The sequence below is a fragment of the Electrophorus electricus genome, chromosome 21 (assembly GCF_041902795.1).
Source record: "Electrophorus electricus isolate QZ-2024a chromosome 21, ASM4190279v1, whole genome shotgun sequence".
NCBI classification, from domain to species: domain Eukaryota; kingdom Metazoa; phylum Chordata; class Actinopteri; order Gymnotiformes; family Gymnotidae; genus Electrophorus; species Electrophorus electricus.
In genome coordinates, this window is record NC_137517.1 from 18995001 (window position 1) to 19015000 (window position 20000).

The window sequence follows — 20000 nt, forward strand, 5'->3', positions numbered from 1 at the left end:
TGTTCACAACTTTCAGCGCTCTAAAGCACTCTAATGATGGTTTATCGTGACAGAGTCATGTCTTTCACTTTTGTTTAATTAGGGTACTTGTGAAAACAGCAGTCATTTTCCCCACTCCGTTTGAAGCAGAGTTTAGATGTACATTTATTCAAACCGTTATCTAGCATGTTAAGGTGTTTTTATTAAATGAACAATTGTACATAGTGGTAACCAGCATGTTAAGGTGTTTATGCTTAAATTAACAATGATACTTTTATTTTAATTGTGTCTGAAATGTTTTGCTCTCATGTGTTTTCTTTAATAAATTAATTAATTGTTCATATTCATATGTTCCCTCTTTTATGTTTATAGTGCTGATTTCATTTGTTCAAGCTGGACTTGCTCAAGGTGATTTATATTCTGTTTATATATTATTTAAAACCCAAACTGCCATTACTAACTCTATTCAGCTATTACATGAAACATGGAATGATGGAATGATGTCTTTAGACATTTATGAAAATTTGCTATTTTAAATGTATTAATTTACACATTTAGCATTTTAGTGTATGTATTTTATAATTAAAGAATTGATATAGTATTAAAATATATGCAGGACCAGATAGCACTGACTGGTGTGGTAGATTTAGATTTAGATCTGTGTAATTTATTTGTTTTCAAAGTAACTGAATGAAGAATTCAAATGTTTAATGTTTCTGCAGGTCATGTTAAAGCTGTTGTGAGTGTAAGTCCTGATAATCACGTGTTCAGAGGAGAGACTGTGACTCTCAGATGTGACATACAGGGAGAAGGAGACACTGGGTGGACATACAGCTGGTATAAGAATAACTACAGTATCTACCCAAACGTCACATACAATCCATACATGATCAGCTCTGTTAGACAGTATGACAGTGGTACATACACCTGCAGAGGGTACAGGGGAAGAGACTCTCAGAGCTCAGAGATCAGTAATGCTGTTACATTAACTGTGTCAGGTGAGTTTGGACTGTGAATTTAGCCAATAGACATTCATAGCAAGGTTGTTATTGTGTGTACGTGATTTTAAACACTCAGGATTTTATATTTGCTGTGTTACAGAGAGAGCCCAGGCAGTACTGAATGTGTCTCCACAGAGCTGGCTGACTGAAGGAGACTCAGTGAGTCTAAGCTGTGAGGTCAGAGACTCCTCTACAGGCTGGACATTCAGCTGGTACAGATCTGTTCCCTACAGAGAATGTTTAACTCCAGTAACATACAATCATAGCTATGTGAGGTATTGTGTTGAGCTCCTCTCAGACAGCATCAGAGGATCTGGAGGCTCCTACACTCTCAGCCCTGCTGCTCAACATCACACAGGAGTTTATGTGTGCAGAGCAGAGAGAGGAGAACCAGCTTATCAGACACAGTACAGCAACACACAGCCACTATGGATCACTGGTGAGGACAAACAACAGCAGTGTGTGTGTGTGTGTGTGTGTGTGTGTGTGTGTGTGTGTGTGTGTGTGTGTGTGTGTGTGTGTGGATGAAACATTAGACATTCAGTGTCATAGTGTCATTCCTAAGTCCCCAATCAGCTAGTCTTAAAGTTAAACATTTAAATATAAAATAAAGAATGTCTAAAATTATCTAAAATTAGAGAATGTCTAACAATCACACAAAGAAACACATTTGTATACATTGGTCAGAAGTAATTATGTATTCACCCCACCTTCTTTTACATACCAGCGTTGCATTCACCTTCGTTACATCCAAACCAAACATTCATCAACATATGGTCGTTCCTAGAGCTTCCTAAGTTCAAGACTGTTTACTCACTACACACTAAATAGAAATAAAGATGCAGACTCTGGAATTAATTGAAGAGAAGCGCTGGTCCCGTTTTTATTCTGAGCTCAGTGTTATAAACGAGGCATTATCTGGAGAATGTCTAACAGTCTCAGGTGGGCTGACCTTTACACCTTTTCTTCAAGGACCCTTACATCACCATTTTTATTTTTTCATAATACTTGTCCAGGTTCCACTATTGTTCTCCACACCAAACATTATTCAATGTATGCAAATTGATATTCAATACTTACACCAACCCGTTCTTGGTACCATTACGTTCATCCTGAACTACTACTTTTTAAAGGCGATCATATTCTATATCACCGGATGCTCATATTGGTTCTTCCAGTGATGTCCATATTGTTTCTTCCGTTGCTTGGCCGGGCTGTCCCGTCCTTGAAGCAAGGCTCCCCCTCGACTGAGGCCCCTAGAGGCCTGTCAGAGGCCTCCTGAGGATTTACACTGAAGCCTACAGAGGTCTTTCCAGCATGAAACCAGTTTATTCTGGACCGTCCCTATTTTTCTGCTTACAATATCATTTTATTACCTTGTTATGACCCCGTCAGGCTGTGAGGCTGTAACAAGGAAAAAGAAGCGCAAATGTCTAACGTAACAGAAGTTGTGGAAAAAAATGAACAGCAACAAAACAAACAGAAGCACAAATGGAAGGTTTTTTTAGTGTATTGTACAGAGGTTATGATTTACAAATAATCTTACTGGTGCAATTCCTTCAGGAGTGACCCTGGCCAAAATAATAACCAAAACCCACACTAAGGAAATAAAACTATACCCTAACTAATCCTAATAACACAAGAAACATACAACAAACTTTTCTGACTTCCTGACACAAACAGACAAAACCCACACTGAGGAAATAAAACTATACCCTAACTAATCCTAATAACACAAGAAACATACAACAAACTTTTCTGACTTCCTGACACAAACAGACAAAACCCACACCCAACAAAAACTGCAGTCACTCCTTACCACCAGTGTCCAACACCAATGTACCACACAAACAATATTTACACTCTTTACACAATCTATATATATGTATGTATACACAGCTACCGAAGCAGGAGGGGCGAAGCCAAAGACGAAGTTCAAAAATGTGGAAAAACAAGGTGATACACAACAAGTCATACAAATATTCAATCACAGCCAAACAAACTCCAAGCTAACACACAGTCTCCTTACTCGCTGTCTTCCTCTTCCTCTCTCGTGGGACGGCCTTTTAAATAGCCGACACAGTTGGCTAGAAAACCCGGCAAGGAACGTGGCGGGTGGAAAACAGGGTGGATATCCTGACATTGAATCTGGAACACACGCACACACACACACACAGACACACACACATCTTTCCGTAACAACCTCAATTTGCAAACTGATATTCAACACCCACACCAGTTGGAAGCTGTTACCGCTACATTCCAAGAGAAGGCTTCTCTTGACCTTGTCCTAAAGAAGATGTTTTTCTCTACAGTCCTGAGTCTGGTGGAGAGGTCGTATATCTTACCTTGAGTTCCACCAAAACCTACCCATGATCCTTTACTGAAGCCTGCAGAGGCCTCTACTAGAGCTCTGGCCTGTACTCCCTGATGGTTAATGTTATCATGTCTAATGCAATGTTGAGTCTCTTTTCCCTGTAAACGCTCTTTTTATTACCTTCCCACTGATCACGTGGTATGGCCCGCCGCATGCAGTGGGAGTTTCTCGTCGGCTATTTGTGACTCGTCCTATTTGTAACCACGTCCAGCTGTCAGCACACACCTGCATCTGGTTTAGTCTTGTTATGTTTGTAGTATTTAAACCCTTGTTGGTGTGTGCGTTGTTGTCAGTCTTTGCTCATGTTCACATTCATGTTTATGGTCACAATGTTCATGGTGTCCGTGTTAGCTGTAGCTGTATTCATGCTCACTGTTTATGTTATACGTGAGTGCCGTTGTCTTGATGGCGTGTTAATAAACGTGTGTCACGTTTATCATGATCTTAGATAGATGTCACTACCTAGATATTATTAAACAGATTTTATTAAAATTATTTTCTATCATCAGACCAATCAACACAATGGTTGTAATCTTTCCATGTTAAATGTGTTCCTTACACTCCTGCTATGATAAGACAATAATAATAACATGTGATGTATAATTTCTGTTCCTAAGGTCTGTCTCCTCCAGACTCTCTCATCATCAGTCCCAGCAGAACTCAACACTTTAGTGGTGACTCTCTCTCACTGAGCTGTGAGGGACAGAGTGACTCTACTGGACGGAGAGTGAGAGGATACACACACAGTGGGAGTGTGTCAGATTGTTCATCACTCTGGGGATCAGTTACAGGATCTACATGCACCATCGGATACCTCTACACATCCCACACTGGAGTGTACTGGTGTCAGTCTGAATCTGGAGGGAGCAGCAATCCTGTTAACATCACAGTGCACAGTGAGTCTACATGTAGTGCACTCACTAGTTAAGGAGAAAAGGAAATGTTTGATAACAGGATGTTATAGTTCACAATATATAGAACTAAGAAAACTAGAGTTAATAAAAAGCTGTTAATTTAACATATTCTGGGTGAACTGTGTGTTGTGACATTCTACTTTCTACTTTATTGTGTTAATGGTCTGTGTCCCTGTTATTAAATATTCAGTATTCATGCTGGAATCCTTCTCTCTGTAAAAGATGAGTAAAGTGTTTTCTCTGTTCTAGTTGGTGATGTGATTCTGGAGAGTTCTGTCCATCCTGTGACTGAGGGAGATCCTCTGACTCTACACTGTTTACTTCGCCGCACTATGACATCACACCTCAGAGCTGATTTATATAAAGATGGATCACTCATCCAGACCCAGACTGCACGAGAAATGACCATCCGTACTGTCTCAAAGTCAGATGAGGGTGTCTACTACTGTAAACACCCAGAGAGAGGAGAGTCACCACACAGCTGGGTCTCAGTCAGAGGTCAGAATTTAAAGATTTCACATCTTTATTATTACACTAATTTAACCAGAGCCTCAAATTTAACCAGAGCTTCAAATGTATGTTAGCAAGAAAATCATTTTATAATTCTGAATCTTGGAGCAGTAATTCTGTCAACATCACAGTGCAGGGTGAGACTCCATGTAGTGAACTTATGCTTGTACTGGGTTTACTGTGAACACCATGAACACCATGTCCTGTCCCTGACTGAACTCTCTTCAGTTTATATATTTGTATTTTCATATGCATTTGAGTATTTGAGACTATGGATATACATTACTTACATTTAGTCATGCAAGCCACGTAAGGTAACTGTTACCCATCATTTTCTAAGAGACAGAATAGATGTTTTCTACATATTCTATCCACAGCAGAAATAGGAAATCAAATTACAGTAACCCAAGAACTCAAGGAAACAGCCCCATCTTGTGGTGTGAATCAGTATTTACATAAATGTAACATAAAGCGTTCACATGGAATCCAGTTACATTAATTAAGGCTTAAATTTACATGTAATGCTATTACATTGCTGGATATATTGTAGATAACTGGTTCCAGTGGCATAGTATCTATTTGTAAACTAGGGGCCATTTTAATTCTAGGACTGGCTGGGAGCGTTTTAGACAATAAAAACATTTGTGTTCATTTCTGTTGACTTTAAGAACCACCTGTACTGTCACCACATTACTCCTACTGTACTGTCACCACATTACTCCTACTGTACCATCACCACATTACTCCTACTGTACCATCACCACATTACTCCTAATGTACTATCACCACATTACTCCTACTGTACTATCACCACATTACTCCTACTGTACCATCACCACATTACTCCTACTGTACCATCACTATATTACTCCTACTGTACTATCACCACATTACTCCTACTGTACTATCACCACATTACTCCTACTGTACTATCACCACATTACTCCTACTGTACCATCACATTACTCCTACTGTACTATCACCACATTACTCATACAGTACCATCACCACATTACTCCTACTGTACTATCACCACATTACTCCTACTGTACTATCACCACATTACTCCTACTGTACCATCACCACATTACTCCTACTGTACTATCACTACATTACTCCTACTGTACTATCACCACATTACTCCTACTGTACTATCACCACATTACTCCTACTGTACCATCAACACATTACTCATACAGTACCATCACCACATTACTCCTACTGTACTATCACCACATTACTCCTACTGTACTATCACCACATTACTCCTACTGTACCATCACCACATTACTCCTACTGTACTATCACCACATTATTCCTACTGTACCATCACCACCATTACTCCTACTGTACCATCACCACATTACTCCTACTGTACTATCACCACATTACTCCTACTGTACCATCACTACATTACTCCTACTGTACCATCACCACATTACTCCTACTGTACTATCACCACATTACTCCTACTGTACCATCACTACATTACTCCTACTGTACCATCACCACATTACTCCTACTGTACCATCACCACCATTACTCCTACTGTACTATCACCACATTACTCCTACTGTACCATCACCACATTACTCCTACTGTACCATCACCACATTACTCCTACTGTACTATCACCACATTACTCCTACTGTACTGTCACCACATTACTCCTACTGTACTATCACCACATTACTCCTACAGTACCTTCACCACCATTACTCCTACTGTACTATCACCACATTACTCCTACTGTACCTTCACCACCATTACTCCTACTGTACTATCACCACATTACTCCTACTGTACCATCACCACATTACTCCTACTGTACCATCACCACATTACTCCTACTGTACCATCACTATATTACTCCTACTGTACTATCACCACATTACTCCTACTTTACCATCACAACATTCTACAAGTGTCACATTACTGGACAAAGTGTCCAAGGTGGTACTGGATGGAATAATTAAGTGACTCACAGTCATGTGTTCACATTTTACCCTCCAATCACAATCAGATCCCACATAATCTCCAGATAATCTCCACAAAACACAGTGATTAACAGATTAGAATGCAGCATCGTGGGTCTAACCTGTTTATTATAATATATGTAAATACAGAGTGACTCCAGGAAGACACTGGGGGTCAGTCAGCTGTAACATGCAGTGTTCTCCATCTCTTCCCACAGATTTACCCACAACTACACTGACTGTGGAGCCTCAGAGTCCTGTGTTCACTGGAGAGTCAGTCACTCTGAAGTGTGAGGTTCAGGGTTATGATGGGTGGACATATCAGTGGGGGTATAAGAAGAAAGCTCAGAGTCAGTGGACTACAGTGTCTCAGTCTGTGTTTTACACTGTAAACAGAGACACTCTCACCATCAGTGGAGATGCTGTAGTTAATGGGGATCAGTACCAGTGTAGAGGAGCACGAAATAACAGACCAACATCACACTACAGTAACACTGTTACCCTCACTGTACATGGTAAGATTACTGTCATTTCAGGAATTTAATGTCTATTTCAATAACTTAAATTATTGTTTGTTAAATTATTTACACTATTTGTATTCAGCAGCATAATACACACTTCATGTATTGTGTTTACTTGGCAAAACGGAAATTTTAGATGTACAGTAATTACAGTTACACTACATTGTATTAGATATATATTGTAATTGCAGTTACACTGCATGGTAGTAGACCTGTAATGTAATTACAGTTACACTACATTGTATTAGATATATATTGTAATTACAGTTACACTACATTGTATTAGATATATATTGTAATTATAGTTACACTACATTGTATTAGATATATATTGTAATTACAGTTACACTGCATGGTATTAGACCTGTACTGTAATTACAGTTACACTACATGGTACTGGAACTGAAATGCAAACTTACTTTGTACTTACTAAGTACTGTGTGATTTCTACAATGGAGCCTGAGTTGGTTCAGACTGTGCAATCGAATTGGACACAAATATTGAGTAGAGAAACCCTCAGACTCACATGTGTATGAGCAGGACTGTAATCCTGACCCCAACCCCTTCTCAAAGTCCAGTTCAAATCCAGTTACAGAATGTTAACAGCATGTGTATAACAGCTTGTTGAGTATGCTAAGATGGTATGTATTATACCTGTTACATGTTCAGTGACTTCTGAGGTTAACATGTACAGATATGAACACCCAAATAAAATGAAAAACAACTGAATTAATCAGATTATAAACAAATCTGATATAAACAGTTAATTAAAAGTCTGTTGATTAATCTACTGCTTCACTACTGCTACACCATGTTACTGAGAGTCTATTGGTTTTTTTTTTAAATATTTAAACTATTTAAATACTTCATCTATTTTTAATTTGAGAATGTTAGTCATTTCATAGATATCTCTGTGCACTCTGCCATTGCATATCTTGAACTGTGTGTTTCATCTCCATCAGCAGTTAAACCTACACCTGAACTCACATCAAGCCTTAAAGGAGCTGCACTGGTGGGAAACCCAGTGACTCTGCACTGTAAGCTGGACCAGTCTGCTGGATGGAGCTTTTACTGGTCCAGACACACACAGAACCCTGAGAATGAGACCAACACTGCAGCAAACTCCTACACCATCAGCTCAGTGGCGCCCTCTGATGGAGGCCAGTACTGGTGCAGAGCTGGCAGAGGAAACCCAGTCTACTACACACACTACAGTGATGCACTCTGGGTAAATGTTACTGGTGAGGAACCGTTTACAGTCTATAACTACCGTAGAAATTAAATTTATCAGTTAGATATTCAACAATATCAGTACTTGTCAACCCTCAGTAAAAGTTGGCAAAATATTAGATTACAAGTGTCACTACTTGTACTGTGGAGTCTTGGACATGTGCACAGATTGGCCACCAGGGGGCAGCAGTCAATAATATTTTATTAGAAATATGACAATGCAAATCAGAAAATGTTTGATTTCCTGAATAAGAGGAAGCTGTCATATCTGCTACAGGACATGCTTTAGGTGTTATTGAATTCATGGATTTATTCAACATTAAAACATGTATAGGACCACACAGCAGTGACTTGTGTGAAAGATTCAGATTTAGTTCTGTATACTAGTGAGTAACAGTTTACAGTGTATAATTATAGAAAACATTGTGTTGGTTATCTGTGTGATAGATTTAGGTCTGTACAGTAACTCTGACTGTACATGGTAAGATCACAGTCATTTCATGAATTTAACATCTATTTTACTCATTTAAACTCTTTATAGAGAGTAGCAGAACACACTCAGTCCACATGTATTGTGTTTACTTATTAAGGGTAAAAATATACTGTAAATGTACCTTTATTCCAGTAATACTGCATGGTATTATAGCTGTGAAATGCAAACTTACTACATTTCTTGTTAAGTTAATATCATTATCAACTTATAATGGATCTTAAAAAATAATATACAGGACTGTTGTTTTGGCACCCCTGATTTAAAAGCATTTGTTTCCACCGTACACTACAAGACCTGATCTCACTAAAAGCGCCCCCTACTGTGTTGAAGAAGAGAGTACACAGTGACCTCACATAGTCTGGAGCAGAGACGTGTGACACATTATTTTGTGATTCATGTGATGTTTTTGTTCCTATGAGTTCAGCTGGTGATTCCTCCTCTCTTGGCCTTGTTGGTTTGGCTGTGGGACTGAGTTTGGTCGTGTTCTCCATCTTACTGACCCTGCTGTGGTGCTACAAAACCAACAAAGGTCTGAGATCAGCTGCAGGTCATTTATGAATAGTTTAAATATTATATGTTTGTATGATACACATCATGAAACCTGTTTACAGTATTAAACACTTTTCCTTTATTTCCATGTTGGCTGGTGCAGAATCTCTGTGTCGCTGTACTGGGAGTCAGTCAGACATCAATCAGACATCAGATCAGACCCAGAGAGAGTCAGGAGGTGAGGGGTGTCAGTCACACCACTGCACACTGCTCAGACCATGAGACAACAGCAACTTTCCTTATTAACAATTAACTTAAAGCTTTATCTTCTCTAAGACAATTTAAATAATCCTTCATTACTTGTCTTTCATTCTATACTGTGTCCAGTCATCTTTCAGTTTAGCATTTATTAAATGGTCTTTTCCTTTAACCCCAGAAGCTGCCCACATATATGACACAGCTGAGCGAGCAGACAGGAGCAGCACAGGTAATGATTTTATTTCCCACTGAGTGTAGCAGTGAAAGACTTGAACAGAGTGCAGCTATACAGTAAAGCCCAGAAATCTCTTGTAGTAATAAACACGCTGTACTCTGTGATAAACACGCTGTACTCTGTGATAAACACACTGTACTCTGTGATAAACACACTGCACTCTGTGATAAACACACTGTACTCTGTGATAAACACACTGCACTCTGTGATAAACACACTGCACTCTGTGTCAGATGAACCTGCAGACGACCTCAGTGATGTCACTTATGCTCAGGTCATGAAACACAACAAGAAAAGCAGGAATAAAGGTACATCCACATCTCCCTCACACTGGGATTTAATACACACAACATCACTCTAATATACATATCAGTAACAGGTTCTGTATAACTACACACTGGAGAATACAGTCTGATCTACATCACTCTACTGTATATATACTACTATATATATCTACTATATAATCATCACATGAGACAAAGGAAACACATGCTGGTCTCTAAAAGCAGCAGCAGTGCATTGTGGGAAAGAAGTGTGTATGATGAGCTGTTGTTGGTTGATTGGTTAGAACACTAAAGGTCAGTGGGAGGTCATGACTGTGTTTGCTTTGGTTTTGTTCTCTGTTACTGCAGACACTGGTGCTGGACCCAGTGAAGTCACTTATGCTGAGATCAAACTGAAACCAAAACAGAAAGCAAAGAAAAAAGAAGGTACATGAAAAGGAGAAACTTTAGTCACCTACAGCAGTGACACACCAAGATACAGCTGACCTGAATAACTCTTAAGATTCTACGTTTTGATTCACTGCTTAGTAACTGTGTGCTTAGTTACCCACTGTAGGTTATTCAGGTCATGTTGTGTTTAATCATTTGGAGGGTTGGAGTTCTTCCTGTGGTCTAATTCAGGCTCTTTTGTCCCTACTAGAGAAGAGCAGTGTGGGGGCAGACACTGTATACTCAGAGCTGAGGCAGGACACACACAAAGGTCAGAGCTCCAAGATCTATGGTATGATTTCAGAGGTACCAGGCTGTACCTAGCCACTACTGGACCTAAAGACCTAAAGGAACACTATAACTGTTCATAAGAAGACCTTAAACCAGTCCTTCAAAACCAGCTAACAGTGAAGGAAACAGAGCTGAAGCCAGTCAGCAGATATCACTCCATAGAGTGCTCACTGATCTCCACTCCATTCATTACTGTCAGTAGCAGCTGCTGTGCTAGGAGTATTTTTAATAAACATGACTCAGAGAAAAAGGAGCCAGTGTTCATTTTAAACCTTATTTCAAGTGAAACTGAATAACAATGCAAAGTGACTTCTGCTCAGGTTTATAATAATTAATAAACAATCCTGAAACATGTAAGAGCCCTTCACTGTTTATGTGCACAGAACTGAACCTGCCAGCTTTGTTAAATAGAAGACAGGCAGAGTGGAGCTGAACTGACAGTGATTCTATGTACATTAAACAGAAATAATGACTGATCCTAATGAATGTTTACTGAATCATCTTTGTCAAGGTTGTTGAGGAACAGCACAGACTGCTGGGAAACAGAGTTCATCCTCCTGTGTTACTCACTCAAGCTTCTACAAGACCAGGAGTTTAAACCCTCTTATCCAAGTGTTCATTCATTTATTTGGTTTAAACACATTTTAAATGAGCATTTAAGATACTCATGTCTACAACAGGAAGGTGTTTTATAACAGATGGAGATGTAACAGGTTGGAGATAAAATCTCTCACAGTGAAAGTGTAGTTTTACTATAATGAACAAACTAGTTTCATTCTTTGTGTAAAAATGCTTGATAACATTATAATTGTTTTGTTTGTGTGTTTTATCATGTGAATCTAAATATGAAGTGTGCTTTTTGTAGCATAAACATTCCAGGAGAATCAGATTCAGTGGTGTTGGAGTTCCTTCTCTGTAGAGGAGATGAGTGTGTGAGTTCTGTGGGGCTTCACAGCCAACAGACTTTCTGTCTTAGTTAAGGAGAAAAGGAAATGTTTGATAACAGGATATTATAGTTCACAATATATAGAACTAAGAAAACTGTTAACTAGAGTTAGTAAGAAAAGCTGTTAATTTAACATATTCAGGGTGAACTGTGTGTGTGTGTGTGTGTGTGTGTGTGTGTGTGTATGTGTGTGTGTGTGTGTGACATTCTACTTTGGACGGAAAGCGGCGCTCACACGTATTACAAACGATGATCATGAACATGAAACGACTGACATTAAACAAACACGATGAATACGCTTTCACAATGACACAAAAACATCAACACGTTACATCAACAATGACCAACACTCTACACACTTCGACACGGGTTTAAGTACATACAAACAAACAAGGTGCAGGTGTGCGCAGGCGTGTGCAGGTGTGTGCAGGTGTGTGCAGGCATTTGCAGGTGTGTGCAGGTGTTTGCAGGTGTGTGCAGGTGTTTGCAGGTGTGTGCAGGTGTTTGCAGGTGTGTGCAGGTGTTTGCAGGTGTGTGCATTTGTGTGTAGGCGTGTGCAGGCGTGTGCAGGTGTTTGCAGGTGTGTGCAGGCGTGTGCAGGCATGTGCATTTGTGTGCAGGTGTGTGCAGACGTGGCCACAAACAGATCCTCCCACTACACGTGGCCCAACCACGGGACTCGCGGGAGGCGAGCGTTCCGTGACATGTTGCTTGCACAGGAGACAAAACACTTTTTCTGAAATACAAGACCAAGACAGCAATAAAAGTTTATTAAATGATAATCCAATAACACCAGGGGAGTTTTCTAACACCTACACTGTGAATTCTGTGTTTAATGTTTTTTCTACAGCTCTGACTAAAACCAGAAGCCAGAATGCAGTCTCAGAGGAGTGAGAGTCTAAAGGAAAATACTGAAGATGGAAGGACATTGTTCTGTTTGCTTGAAGTCATTTCTCATGTGAGATTGAATGTTTGAACTCTGCTAACTTACTGCCAGCTGACCACCAGTATATATGAAGCATCGTGCAGTAGTGTTTTCACTTTTAAGCACATGTTACTATTGTGTGTCATTTCTTCCAATGTTAGAACATTCTCCTTTATTTTAATGATCTTTTACTTTGTTGGACTGTTTTACTTCTGTTCTAGTTAAATAAATAAAAATTTAATACATTGTCTTCATTATCATTGCACTGATGTCAGATGAGATATTCAGCAGCCAAAGAAACACTATCTCAGTGTATTTCATAACAGACTTTAGATTTCAAGTAATCAACAACTAGACCACAGATTAGTGTTTTACACATTACTTCACACTGACTCTCCTCAGCTTTAATGTGAAACTGTTCACTGGGTAATGGAGTCACTACAAAGCTCATAATAGCTTGGACCTACCTGAGACAGGTCATCAGATGATTGTTAGAATGAACACCAGCAGCCACACCAGCTCTGTGAGGGTAAGATCACTCACCCCTGCTGTAGGATGTAGTGGCACTGATGCTCAGATGCATCATCCCAGCACAGTAAATTCAGGAGGAACTGGGGTGGTATATTAGACAGCCAGTGAACAGTCAGGTCTTTATGTCCATGTGTTGGAAGCAGGAAAAATTAGCAAACGTAAGGATCTGAGAGACTTGAACAAGGAAAAACTGTGATGACTAGACAGTTGGGTAGAGGGAACATCTCCAAAAGGGGAAGTTCCAACACACCTGCTCTAGTATTCACACAATATGTGTGTGTAATTAGCAGAACTAACATCTGCTGAGCTATAGATCTCCAGGAGGTCGAAATATTATAATATATAAAGAACATCCTTTACCTCTTTTTGTATAATCTAAAAGAATGCATTAAATATCCACAACTAATATTCACTGCTAAATCAAGAAAAATCTTTTCATTTTCTGCCTACAACTCTGTCCTATTTTTGGCTGGGATACTTTTGAAGCTTCTATCATCTAGGACTAAAGCTTAGTACCCTTGTTTAACGTGGACAGGGCTGGAGATTGATTGGGCTACACAGGCTCCTTTATGTCCACTAAAGACTCTCCCAACGTGCTGCACCCTGATGGGGCGTTTACCAACCTGTGCTAATACAAACAGCACCACCCGAACTGGACTTGGACCCAAATAGTCAAAGAGCACCACCTTTAGAGCTTTTCTTTAAAGACCCTCTAGAGGAGTTAATAAGAATAGCACATGGACACACACAACCATCACGTCTTTATTACTCCACAGAAATTGTCTCAACATGTCTACACAGTATTCATATAGTATAGTTAAATGTTTCATATTGTGGTCTGATAACTGTTACTTGTGATGTGATGTCTTGCAGAACAGCACAGGTAGATTGAATGTGGCAGGAGGGTGTGTGTATTTGTGTGTTTGTGTGGGTGTGTGTGTGTGTGTGTGTGTGTTCAGGGTCTGCAGCGCTGGATAAAGTGTGGGTAGAGGCACATGTCGCGGATGTGGTTACAGTCGAGTAGCCAGGTGAGGAAGCGCTCCAGACCCAGACCATAACCTCCATGTGGACACATCCCGTACTTCCTCTGAAAAACACGCCCACCAGTAACAACATTACACAGACACACATGCCCACCAGTGACACGTTACACAGACACACACGCCCACCAGTAACAATGCACATGCCTGGTCAGTGTACCAGTAGAAGGGGGTGGGGCTACGCCTGCACACACCTGGTCAGTGTACAAGTAGTAGGGGGTGGGGCTACGCCTGCACATACCTGGTCAGTGTACCAGTAGTAGGGGGTGGGGCTACACCTGTAAATACCTAGTCAGTGTACCAGTAGTAGGGGGTGGGGCTACACCTGCATACACCTGGTCAGTGTACCAGTAGGAGATGGGGCTACACCTGCACACACCTGGTCAGTGTACTAGTAGTAGGGGGCGGGGCTACACCTGCACATACCTGATCAGTGTACCAGTAGTAGGGGGTGGGCCTACGCCTGCACATACCTGATCAGTGTACTAGTAGTAGGAGGTGGGGCTACACCTGCACACACCTGGTCAGTGTACTAGTAGTAGGGGGTGGGGCTGATCTCAGCAGGGAAACGGCACAACAGGATGGTCTCGTTAATGGTGTCCATCATGAGCCTCTCAGAGGCTTCTGGGATATCCTACAGGGTCATGAAACACACACAGAAGAGGCAGAAAACAGAATTATTTAAAAACGCATGAACGATCACTAATTGTAATTTTGTTCAACTACACAATAATCTACGGCTACACCAGACTGGCAGTCAACACAAAAACAGACGCTTGTATCAGTATTCACACTCTTCACTTTACGCCCCAGCAGCCCCAGTGGGGGCAGGTTAAGAGCACAAGGCATTCTGTCCCAGTGGGGACAGGTTCACAGCATGGGGCATTCTACCCCAGTGGGGGCAGGTTAAGGGCACGAACCTCCCCAAACTCGTAGTGGGTCCCATCGTCCTCCCGGATGTCGTGCCCCTTCAGCCAGTCGATGGCCTCCGTGTAGTTCATTCTCTTAAACGGCCTCGTCAGGGGCTTGAAGTTCTGCAACACAACGGGTCCCGTCAGGGTCCGCTCTGAACAGACCGGTAAATTTGTGTGTGTGTGTGTGTAAATCTGCCTGCTGTAGATCACCCTGGAGTTTAAACCTGCATGAGTTCATTTGGTAGTGAAGAATCATGTAGGAAGAGGTCAGAGGTCGTACGGGGTTGAGGTCGTAGAGCAGGGGGGTGATGGGGGATTTGAGAACGCGGTCCACCACTGCACAAACCAGGTCCTCGAACGAAAATGAGCACAAACCATGCGCGGGGATGCAGGTCTCCAGGTCGAGCTGGGACGACTGGGTCAGGTACGCCTGCTCACCAAAGTAGTTCAGGCTGAAGAGGGTGGAGCCGCCCTCCACCTGTGTCTGCACCAGCGTGGGCGGGGTGATGTGTGTGTGTGTGTGTGTGTGTGTGTGTGTGAGAGTGTGCGTGTGTGTACGTGTGTGTACACATGTGTGTGTGTGTGTGAGAGTGTGCGTGTGTGTGTACATGTGTGTGTGGGTGTGTGTATGTGTGTGTGTGTGTGAGAGAGTGTGCGTGTGTGTACGTGTGTGTGTACATGTGTGTGTGTGTGTGTGTATGTATGAGTGTGAGTGTGTACACATTCTCTTTGTTCCTCCTTTCAGCCACTGGTTGTTTCTGGAGTTTTGCTGATTAGTAAACAGTCCCCGAATGCAGATGTGCTGTTATGTCCACTTGCTTCAGTATTATGGACGGCTTTGTCTCTGTTTTTACTTTCAGTTTTGTTTGAAATCCTCGACTCGCACTTCCTGCTTGTCCTCAGCACACTTTTTCTTGTTATTTTGTTTTTAAGAGATGATTGAGAAGTTGTTGATATTTATTTTGGATAAGTTGTTATATTAATCGAGTAATAAAGAAATAACCTTTAAAATAACTGATTAGATTAACCGACTAAACATAAATAATCATCATTACATTAACTGTTAACAAAATAATCACTAGGTGCAGCCCTAACACACACACACACACACACTTATCTGCTTCCCATTGGGGACTGGCCTGATGGTCCCGTACAGAGCCACTGCACTCTCTGTGGACAGCACCAGTCCGTTATAGCACTGACACTGTAACACAGCGAGGGAACACAGTTAACCTGGACACACACACACAGAGAAACAAACAAAACGCTCCTTTAACACACACACACACACACGTAGAGGATGTGAGAGAACAGCTCAGACCAACAGACTCACACACGCACATCACAGCATACAGATTAAATCAAATTACGTACCGGATTATCAGTAAGGAGACATTGTAAGAAGCCAGTTCCATCTCTCAACACGATGAACAGGAGGTTCTTCCCTATAACACACACACACACACGTGGCCTTGACTCAGGACAACACAGAATCTCACACAGACCCACACTGACTACAGTCTATTACTGTAGCCTTGTTACCAGGTCACACCGGGCCTACGCGAGACAAATCCAAACCACCGTGGTCACCTCCACCACACTGCACATTCATGGCCCTTAACCCTGCTTACCTCCACTCAAGAGAAATGTGTGGCTGATATACCAAACACCTGCCACCTGCTCCAGGCGTGCGGGTGTGTTTACGTACCTTGGCGCCGTAACCTGTGGACCCAGCCGAACACCTTCACTCTCTTCCCCCGAAGATCCTCCAGCTGGTAGATCTTAGCCTGACACAGAGAACCAGCACGTCAGTCCCGACACCAGCTGAATAAGCCCCGTGCCACACTCACACGGCCAACAGCAGAACACCGGGCATCCCCAGTGCCACCCCAACCCAGCACACCTTTAATAACGGGACAATAATGGGATAATACGGGATAACAAAACAGCCTTGACTGAGTGTCTCATTCTCTGATCTCTGCTCTGTGTTGCTTTGGAGCGAGAATTTAATGACCGAAGCTTAGCGTGAGCCTTGACGCAGTGCTTCTCAGCTCACGCTGGACACATGTTGGACACAGAGCCTCCGTTAGCAGAGTCTCTGTCAGTTAGATGCTCGTTAACAGCCTCTATAAGTGGCCCATTTCTGGATCAGCTGGCCTTTCGCCATGGTTACGGAAACGTATGGCCTGTTAACACAGCTAGCTGTGAGAAGCAGAGGAGAGCTCTGGCTTACAGTCTGGGGATCTGGTAGGCTGGGGTTGTTCTCAATAACAATCTTCTTGGCATCCTCCAGATTCTTCTCTCTCCTCTCTGCATCTTCTGCCTGTCCGTGAGCACACGACACACACTGTTAGCAACACACGTGCTGGCTTGTTGATTACACGTGTGGCACGGGTTCTCCTTGGCAGACACCTCCTTCATGTCTTTAGCATCAGTCTTCTGCTGCCCCCTGTGGAAGAGCTTTTTCGTATTCTTCATCTGGGTTTTGGAGATCACAGCCCACCGCTGACATGCAGAGAGAGAGAGAGAGAGAGAGAGAGAGAGAGAGACTGATCATGGAAACAGACTTGGTCTGATGGAACTACCATGTCAAGGACAGCTTGTGAACAAACTTCATTTCCAGCTCAGTCAACAAACAAAAGCCCCAGACTCACCTCTCCATCTTTCTGGGCATCTGTAATGGGTTTACTGGTTCACTAGAGTCATCTGTGATGGGTTTACTGGTTCACTACAGTCATCTGTAATGGGTTTACTGGTGTTTTGTAGACCTACAATCTCCCAGCATGGTAGATGGAGAACACCGTAGAACAATACCAGGCAGAAGAGGATGGTCTCTATGTAGACGGTGGTCTCAAAAAGCACCTTACACTTCAACGACATTTCATCGTAATACTGAAAGACAAGGGTATTTCCCTTAATACTGAAGAGTATTTCACCAGTATTTCACCTTAATACTGAAGGAGTATTTAATTTTAATACTGAAAGAGTATTTAATTTTAATACTGAAAGAGTGTTTCACCTTAATACTGAAAGACAAGAGTATTTCACCATAATACTGAGGAGTATTTCACCTTAATACTGAAGAGTATTTCACCTTAATACTGAAAGACAAGAGTATTTCACCTTAATACTGAAGAGTATTTCACCTTAATACTGCAGGAGAATTTCATCATAATACTGAAAGAGTATTTAATTTTAATACTGAAGAGTATTTAATTTTAATACTGAAGAGTATTTCACCTTAATACTGAAAGACAAAGAGCATTTCACCTTAATACTGAAAGACATTTCACCTTAATACTGAAGAGTATTTCACCTTAATACTGAAAGAGTATTTCACAGAACTTACATCTAATGCTCTCCCCTTAAAAGCAATTTGAAGAAAGGAAGGGAACTTTGTGAACTTGTTTGATTTGTCATTTTCAAGGTGTTTGTAATTTTTGACAGGGTCATCCTTGGTATCCCCTCCTACCAAATCAACAAAAGAAGAGTAACTATAGAGGGATAAACTGGTTTATGTGAGATGAGATTATAGTTTCATGTGTATATCCCCAAACTTTCCTCTGTTACATTAACCACTAACTAAAGTTTAATGTTGCAATGGGCAGACATTTTGTTCAAAAAGCAGCTTCACAAACCACTTAGACTCCAGTCACCTACAGATGACTGTCCTGGTTATTCACTTTAAATAATACATTTATAACCAAGAAAAAAATTTAAATAAATAAGAAAGCCATACGCCACATTCAGTCACACATACGAGCCATACAGCCACCTGCCTATTAAAAGTGTTTGTAGTGTACTGGCCTGTTTTTGCGTCTACTACCCTGACTGGTAGTTAGCTAGGCTAGGCTCGGCGAATAAACAGCCAGCTAACATTATTTTAAAGGGTCTTTGTTGTTGTTTTTTAACAGTAATGTTTTAACATTAATTAAAAATTACCCTTTTGTTAATAATTTATTGATTGATACTTGTTAACGTAACAAACGTTGGCGTTAACTAGCTAGCCTAGTCAGTAATGTTACTGCATTCTCACCAGCATCAGTGACCTGCAGGTCCACCATGACCAGTGAACAGGAAAGTAGCGCTGCTATTAAAAGACAAATCTCAGCTGAGTCCATACTCTCTCTGCTGGACAACTCTCAGCTGAGTCCATACTCTCTCTGCTGGACAACTCTCAGCTGAGTCCACACTGTCTCTGTTGGACAACTCTCAGCTGAGTCCATACTGAGTCCAAAACACTGTAAAAAGCGCTGCTTTAAATATTCCAAAACAACATTTTGTATGCTGCTTTGGTGTCCCTACAAAGGCATTTAAACCTACTGGTTTATAATAAGATAGTGAGCTCCTCCTACTGGTTTATAGTAAAATAATGAGCTCCTCCTACTGGTTTATAGTAAGATAATGAGCTCCTCCTACTGGTTTATAATAAGATAATGAGCTCCTCCTACTGGTTTATAGTAAGATAATGAGCTCCTCCTTCTGGTTTATATAGTCAGATAATGAGCTCCTCCTACTGGTTTATAGTAAGATAATGAACTCCTCCTACTGGTTTATAATAAGATAATGAGCTCCTCCTACTGGTTTATAGTAAGATAATGAGCTCCTCCTTCTGGTCTATATAGTCAGATAATGAGCTGCTCCTACTGGTTTATAG

The 20000-nt window shown here is 41.2% G+C and overlaps 2 protein-coding genes across 2 annotated transcripts; one reads left to right on the forward strand and one right to left on the reverse strand.

Annotated features, from left to right (window-relative positions):
• Positions 1 to 730: 730 nt before the first annotated feature.
• On the forward strand, positions 731 to 13104 carry LOC145652890 (platelet endothelial cell adhesion molecule-like). The gene is made up of 13 exons (XM_081704705.1): positions 731 to 977; positions 1081 to 1419; positions 3975 to 4253; positions 4521 to 4769; positions 6976 to 7272; positions 8241 to 8519; positions 9426 to 9530; positions 9654 to 9728; positions 9927 to 9977; positions 10217 to 10291; positions 10616 to 10693; positions 10908 to 10967; positions 12784 to 13104. The coding sequence occupies exons 1-13, from the start codon at positions 866 to 868 to the stop codon at positions 12825 to 12827; spliced, it is 2043 nt and encodes a 680-aa protein (XP_081560831.1). The 5' UTR covers positions 731 to 865; the 3' UTR covers positions 12828 to 13104.
• A 1166-nt stretch (positions 13105 to 14270) lies between these two features.
• Positions 14271 to 18223, reverse strand: LOC113569642 (asparagine--tRNA ligase, cytoplasmic). The gene is given in 12 exon segments (XM_081704908.1): positions 14271 to 14476; positions 14856 to 14973; positions 14975 to 15063; positions 15350 to 15463; positions 15624 to 15859; positions 16457 to 16547; positions 16718 to 16788; positions 17052 to 17130; positions 17577 to 17666; positions 17756 to 17848; positions 17998 to 18036; positions 18158 to 18223. Coding segments are annotated over 12 exon segments (1218 nt in total). The 3' UTR covers positions 14271 to 14344.
• Positions 18224 to 20000: the final 1777 nt, after the last annotated feature.